The 7,899-nt window shown below is 35.0% G+C and overlaps 2 protein-coding genes across 2 annotated transcripts in view; one reads left to right on the forward strand and one right to left on the reverse strand.

Annotated features, from left to right (window-relative positions):
• Nucleotides 1–7,899, reverse strand: part of LOC102003708 (UDP-glucuronosyltransferase 2B20-like) — a 194,215-nt gene that overhangs the window by 185,511 nt on the left and 805 nt on the right. The window lies entirely within an intron of this gene.
• The window catches only part of LOC102029241 (UDP-glucuronosyltransferase 2B31-like), an 18,292-nt gene continuing 16,616 nt past the window's right edge, over nucleotides 6,224–7,899 (forward strand). The window contains exon 1 of the mRNA XM_005392798.2: nucleotides 6,224–7,103. Within this exon, the coding sequence (XP_005392855.1) occupies nucleotides 6,380–7,103 (724 nt within the window). The 5' untranslated portion in view covers nucleotides 6,224–6,379. The remainder of the gene's footprint in view (nucleotides 7,104–7,899) is intronic.

The raw sequence follows: 7,899 nt of genomic DNA on the forward strand, positions 1-7,899 counted from the left end.
TTGTGTCTGGTGGTCTGAGCAACTGATTTGAAGGTAACAATATGCAGTGGAATTACAATGGTGAACTCCTACCATCTTGTCTAGTGAAACTCTGTATTATCTCTAAGGTTTCATTGAAGAATTGTTTTCTTACTCTCTTTAATGGTTTGAGCAATCTTTCATTGTTACATCTGCTAATCTGAGCAACGTAGTTGAGGATAGCAGTGTGTAATGTAACAACCACTGTTGATTTCTATTAATTTGATTTGAGACCCTGTATCACTTTGAATGTTCTTGCTTGGATTTGTTTATGTTTGTAACACTGGTATGCTGCTACTGTTCTGTTTTTTTGTTTGTTTGTTTCTCATGTACTACTCTCTTTAAAATAAATAAATAAATAAATAAGAATTGGTTTTCCAGTTTTCAAATGATGTTACATTTGCTAACAGAACACGAGTTGACCGGTGCAGGAACTGTACATAGAACAAAGCAAAAATTCAAAGTGAATTGTTGTAATTTTTAAAAAGACAATTGTATAGTATAATCTGTGGCTTTTCAACAGATGTAACACTGGCTTCATATGGCAAAAAAAAAAAAAAACCAAAATGGTACTGCTGATGTCAACATTGCACCATGAAAGAAATACTTTTAGGAAATTAACAACGGTTATTAAGTTGCATATTATTATCTTTAAAGTAGTTGTTCACATTACCAGATATAGGTATGCAAAATTGATCAAAGAATATAAGCAATGAACTAATAGAAATTTGCAGTGTAGTTATCTTAGCTACCTTGTATATATATATTTTATTCCTTTCTTTGTTTTCTCCTTTCCCCCATCATAGTTCTTTCCTTTTGAGCAGTTTCAGTCCCTTTCACAATATCTATGGTACATTTTGGATCTTGTTTACTCATTCAGTTTCTTACACTAGAGAGACAATGTGATGTTTACTCATGTGAGTCTGATTTATTACACTTAAAAGAATGGTTTTTAGTTGCATCCATTTACCTATAAAAGACTCGAGTTTATCTTTATTTATAGCTGAGTAGTATTCCATTGTATGAATATATCACACTTTTTTATGTATTCCACACTTGATGGACATTTGCGTTGTTTCCAATATTTATCTATTACAAATTATGCTGCTATAAACATGGGTGAACATAGTTTGCTGGGGTATGGAGTCTTCAGTTCTTCAGGAAAAATATCCAGAAGGGGAACAGCTGGGTTGAATGGGATGTCTAATCCTAGCTTTTTCCCTTCCACAGTGGTTGCACCAGTCTACACTCCCCACAACAGTGGAGAAGGGTTCTTATTCCCCACAGCCTTGTCAGCATTAATTATTGGTTTTCATGATGATAGCCATATTTCCTGAGTGAGATGTAATTTCTGTGTGGTTTTAATTTGCATCTTTCAAATGATCAGTAATGTTGAATATTTCTTATGTACTTATTTACTATTTGTATTTCTTCATCTGAGAAGTATGTATTCATCTCTAATGCTCATTTTGGGATTGGTCTTTGAATTGGGGGGCTTCAGGTTTTTTTTTCAGTTCTTTTTATGTTCCAGATAGAAGTTCTTTGTCTGAGGAACAAGCGGCTAAAATTAATGAAAGTGAAAATGGAATTTAAAATTTACCAAGAAAGGGCTGGGGAAATAGCTCAGCAGCACAAATGCCTGCCTGCCAAGCACAAGGTCCTGAGTTCAATTCCAGGTACCTTAAAAAAAAAAAAGCTTACCAAGAAAGAAAAGCCCAAGACTGGGTGGATTCACCGCTCTATTCTAGAAAAATTTAGAGAAGATTTAAGGCAAGTATTGCCTTCATTCCAAAACTGAAGAAAGGCATAACCAAGAAAGGAAATATAAGCCAATCTCCCTAGTGAACAGACATGCAAAAATCATCAGTAAGATACTAGCAAACAGAATGCAGCAAGCCATGAAGAAGTTTATACACCTCAACAAAGACACCATATCAACAAAGCCAAAGGCAAAAATCACATGAGCATTTCAGTAGATGCATAAAAATCTTTTGACAAAGTCCAACACTCATTCATGATAAAAACCCTACAGAAAATTGGAATAGATGGTCTTTATCTCAATCTGATAAAAGCCATCTTAGCCAACATCATCCTAAATGGACAAAAACTGGAATCTTTCACTGTAAAATTATGAACAACATAAGGATGCCTACTATCACTTCTGTTCAATATAGTTCTGAAAACATTAGCCAGAGCAATTTTCATTATTATATGCAGGTGATATGATCATCTCCATATAAGATCCTAAAATCTCCACCAAAAGACTTATAGATTTAATAAGCAATTTCAATTATGTACAAAGTCAACACTCAAAAATCAATAGCTTTCCTGTACATAAACAACAAATTTACTGAGAGATAAATAAGGGAAACCACACCCTTCACAATAGCATCCAAGGAAATTAAATAATTAGGAGACAGTCTAACAAAGGAAGTAAAATATCTATACATTGAAAAATTATATTACTCTAAAAAAGGAGATCAAAGGGAATATAAGAAAATGAAAATATATCCTTTGCTCATGGATAAGAAGAACCAACATTGTGAAAACGACCATACTCCCAAAATTGTGATACAGATTTAATGCAATTCCAATCAAAATTCCATTAGCATACCTCACAGAACTAGGGATCCCTATTTTTCTAAGCAATGTGTGGAACCTTTTGGCAAACACAGGTGTGATCACATATATGAAAGAAATCCCAGTGAAAAGTATCTGAACATAAATAAGCAATATGAGAAAAGTTATTTTTCCCAACCTGTTTGGTACGTGAAAGAATTCACATAGGAGATTGTGTGTAAACAATATTGGAAACCTTTCCATGCTTCCAATTATCTTGAAATGAATGAAAGAGCTGAGACTGGAGAGAACCCCCTGTGTAAATATGTAAGTAAGTAATGTAAGGAAGCCATGCATGATCCTCAAACCCTCTGAAAATATGAAAGAACTAACCCTGAGAGTAAACATAAATGTAGACTATGGGAAGCCTTCATCTCTATATGAGCTTGCATGCAAGCCTCACACTGCATAAGCAGATGGCTCCTCTCCATCTCATTTTGGTCTCATTCATACTAGACAAAGAACGCATTATAGTGAGAAATCCTGAGTAGAAGGATGTACACATCTTGCTTTGGCCTGTATGCAGTACTGCATCATGTGCATAATACTAATGTATAACTCATATTTTCAAAATCCAGTAAAAATTTCTAGTGCATTTGAAATCCTGTACAAGTTTGTTACATGAAAACTCAGTGTGAATCATTTCTTTAGAAAGCTCTAGAAATTACATAACCAGAGGAGGTATCCTAAAGGATAAAATAGTGTTTTCATCAGGTCCTCACCTTTAAAGTTGATCTCTGGCTTTGTGGTGTTTACTTTTAAGAATAAATTTTGAGCTGATATAATTCTATATTTTGGTGCAAGCAATAGTGTGGGAATTTAATAGGTAGCATCTTCTAGTCAAATTGGATGATGAGATATTATTACTTTACTGTGTGCCATTTTGAATCCATGGGTAAACAGTAATATATTTCTCATTTATTAATTGTTTTAGTGTTCATTGAATATTTTTTCTTGAGTGTTTTGTTTCACTTTGTCCTTTTGAATTGTTGTGATGTAATAGCTCCCCAAAAATGAATTTGGTAATTGCTTTTTGGTTTTTGCTGAACTTTGTCCATTAGCTTCTGGGTACATTTTTAGTGCATATATGCCCTCTTCTTTATAACAAAAAAAATTTTTAAATTTTTAATTATGATGATCATTTTTCATGTTTTTGAGGCAAGGTCTGAGTATGCAGTTCAGGCTGGCCTTCAGTTCACTTTGTAGCCCATGCTGGTCCTGAATTTATAACAATTCTTCTACCTCAGCCTCCTAAGTTCTGGGATTACAGGAGTACAGCACCACCCCTGGCATGATGTTCATTTTAAATGTTGCTATATATGCGTTTTTCAACAGTATTTGGCATCCTTCAAACAACTTGTGTATCATCAAATATTATGATTTTCATATCCTGAGAAGATATCTTCATGTACCCCAAAATGATTATAGGTTGTACCAAACAAAACCATGCTTACTGCTGGAAGTAGTCTGCAGTTCAGTGGAATCATGGTGTTCTTCATATAAACTGAAATAAATTAAATATCACATGAATCCACAAAGATCCCCATCACCAAAGCAATCCTGAGGAAAAGACAGTGCTTGAGACACCACAATATCTGACTCTACTGTATACTATAATGCAGAACCAACCAAAATGGCATGCTACTGGCATGAAATCTGACTGCCAGATGAATGGAAATGATTGAAACTCCAAAAACTTACCCATGTACACAGAAAATTTATTTTTAGAGAGAAAACAAAAATATATATTGAAGAATCAACTTGATAAATTTCAATGAAGAAGTCCAAATTAGAGGACTTACACTCTAATTTCAAAGCTGACAATATATGTACAGGGATCAAAACAGTTGTGCAGGAATGTACAGAGAACAATAGATTGTAGAAGCTGAAAAATACAATTTAATTTTGTTCATTGTTTTTTTCTAAGGATTTAAAAACAATCGATTGGAAAAAAGTAGCCTTTTAATAGCTTCTGCTGGGAAAACTGAGTAGTGATATGCAAAGTTTAGAAAATGGGACATTTACCTTCTGGTACATAAAAGTATTAATTCAAGATAGTTCAAAACCTGAAGGTAACAACTATAGGAATTAGGTGTGGTGGCTCACAACTGTAGTCCCCAGCTATTCAAGAGGCCGAAGCAGGAGAATCTGTTGAACCCAAGTTTCTAGTTCGGCCTTGACATCAGAGTGAGACACCATCTCAAAAAAAAAAAAAAAAATTTAGAACTGAAAATAGAAATCCAGTGGGTAAATATGTGCATATAATTTAATTTGTCATTCATTCCTTCCATAAGTACCACAATCCAAAAGCAATGAAGCTAAAATTGATGAAATGGACTTCATCCAAGTTACGTCTTTTCTCCTTGAAAAAAGACCATCAAGGAAACTGCACAGACATACCACAAAATTAAGTATATGTGAAAATGATACATGTGACAAGAGACCCACACACAGGATACACAGAAACCTAACTAAACACCGTGAAGAAATCAACCCAATCACACAATGGCTGAAGAACCTAAATAGATACATTTGCATTAAAAATATGAAAATGTCCCACAGGCATATGAAAAATGTGCAACATCATTAGGCCTCTCATCATTACACGGAAGTCTAAGTGAAGACCATGACCACATACAGCTGGAATCCAGAAGAACAAGTCATAGAGCGATGCAACCAACATGGCAAAATCAGAAACCAGTTGATGCGGTGTAAGTGGAAAATGGTGCAGCCGCTTTAGAAAAGAGTCTGCCAGTTCCTCTAGGGTTAAAGATGGAGTTATCATCAGACTCCGAAATCCATGCTTAGTTATAGACAAAGAGAAATAAGAACGTATCCACAGTTAAAGACTATTCATAAATGACATCCTTTGTAACACCCCAAAGAGAGGGACAAAGTCAACCCACTTAATAATAATTCAACAAATATGTCATATACACAATGAAATAAGCTTTAGCAATTACAAGGAACATAGTACTGACACATGCTCCTATGTGAGTGAGACTTTAATCATTACATAAGCATGGAGGCTAGTCACGGGTAGCCATCTGTTGTATGATACCATTTATATGAAATACCCAAACAAACCTCTACAGAGAGGAGGCAATAAAGTGTTTGAATAGGTTTGAGGCATGTGAAATGGCTAAAAGTATAAAGTTCATTTCTGGAGGATTACTTGCTCTCAATTTGATTACACTGGAGAGTTTTATAATTCTGCAGCTTGTGAATTGTTGAAGTAAGTCTTTAACATTGATAAAGTGTATAATTTATTATTGATATATGAACAATGTTTGTGCAAGAAAAGTCTATGGAATAATCCTATGCAAAGAAAGGCTGAATCATCTAACTTCTGACTATGTTTCTAGTTCTGTGTCACATAGCTATGTAGAAAAAAATCACATGTCCCTTGACTCTGTTTCCTCTTTTCTTTTTAACTTGCCACTGTTCTTGACACTGCTTCAAAAAGTCAGTCAATCACAGCACAGGTACACTGCAGGTGTAGGGTCATCAGACTCTAGCTGTAGAAAATGCTTATAATCATGAAGCAATCATACACACCTAAACATAAGGTTCTCCCACTTTTGCTCTTTGCACTGACATCCAGATACTGACGGGTTCTTTTATATTTACTGTATTTACTTTGGCAAGTACAAGTTATATTTTAACTAAGTGATGATTTCTACTTGAGCCTCGGCAAGAGCAGTGGGAACACGACTTGAAAGGAAAAGCTGTTTTCACCAGGATGTCCATGAAACTGCCTGCAGTTCTGTTGCTGCTTCAGCTGAGTAGTTACTTCGGTTCTGGGAGCTGTGGAAAGGTGCTGGTGTGGCCCATGGAATTCAGTCACTGGACCAATTTAAAGACAATACTGGACGTACTTGTCCAAAAGGGTCATGAGGTGATCGTTTTGAGACATTCATCTTCCCTTTCTCTTGATGTGGAGAAGGAATCTGGTATTCAATTTGAGGATTATCCCTCATCACTATCTATAGGTGACATGGAGTATATTTTTACAAAAGGACTCTACAAAGTTATTTATGAGCTACCAAAAGAATCAATTTGGACTTATTTTTCAGTGTTGCAAGAAATTCTATGGGAAGAGGCTGGATATATGGAAATACTCTGTAAAGATTTAGTTCTGAATAAGAAACTTATGTCAAAACTCCAAGAGTCAAGGTTTGATGTCATTCTGGCAGATGCTTTCATGCCCTGTAGTGAGCTGATTGCAGAGCTCCTGCACGTCCCCTTTGTGTACACCCACCGCTTATTTCCTGGCTACACATATGAAAAGTACAGCGGAGGACTTTCCTTTCCTCCCTCCTATGTTCCCATTGCACTGTCACAGTTAAGTGATCAAATGACCTTCATGGGGAGGGTGAAAAACATGCTATATGTGATTTATTTTGACTTTTGGTTTCAAGAATTTAATGAGAAGAAATGGAATCAGTTTTACAGTGAAGTATTAGGTAAGTTCTCTTTTCATTTGGTATTTGGAACTCCTAATATTTCTATGCCTTTGATGGTATGTTTGAAAAAATATAACATCAGAGAAATTCATCTTTCATAACATAATGTTGAAAAAGAAATATAAAACATTCTATCTAATTCAAAATATTCTGGTACAGCGGACACTATTGTTTTCATTAGAAAGGTCTGGCCATGACTTGTACAGAGCACTTTAGGAACTCACACATTAATAATGCACAGCTCTGAGGATTGCTTTAAGCAGTTATGTACATGTCCAGCACTTTAGCATCCATATTATTTCATCTCTGAAAACAGTAATCTAAAATTCCCTGTATGTCTTGATGAATACTTACATGTAAATTGAGAAATTGCATACGTTATGTCCCTAGGTAGTATTGAAGAAATTGTTTCCCCTATTGTAGATTAAATTCTTCATTTACAAAGTAAACTATTTTGTTTCTTTATTTGATGCATTCCTCACACTTGGTCGATATAGAGCCTCTCTCTTAGATAAGGCAAATATAGAAACTGAACATAAACTGAACTCTTTTTCTTTCACTATCCATCTCTTTAAAGACATAACAATGAAGTGTGGGCAACAAGATATTAATCTACAGTTTTCTGTAAGTCTAGTATTCTCAATTTTTAATTTGAGAAAGTTAGTAATGCAAATACATTCTCTTTCTGTATTCTAAAACTGGGGGCTGGTGATATAGCTCAGGGACACAGTGTCTGCCTGGCAAGCATGAGGTCCTGAGTTCAATTCCCGGTTCAAAAAAAAAAAAAAAAATATAT

Source organism: Chinchilla lanigera, unplaced genomic scaffold (genome assembly GCF_000276665.1).
Source record: "Chinchilla lanigera isolate Chin_1 unplaced genomic scaffold, ChiLan1.0 scaffold00046, whole genome shotgun sequence".
NCBI classification, from domain to species: Eukaryota; Metazoa; Chordata; class Mammalia; order Rodentia; family Chinchillidae; genus Chinchilla; species Chinchilla lanigera.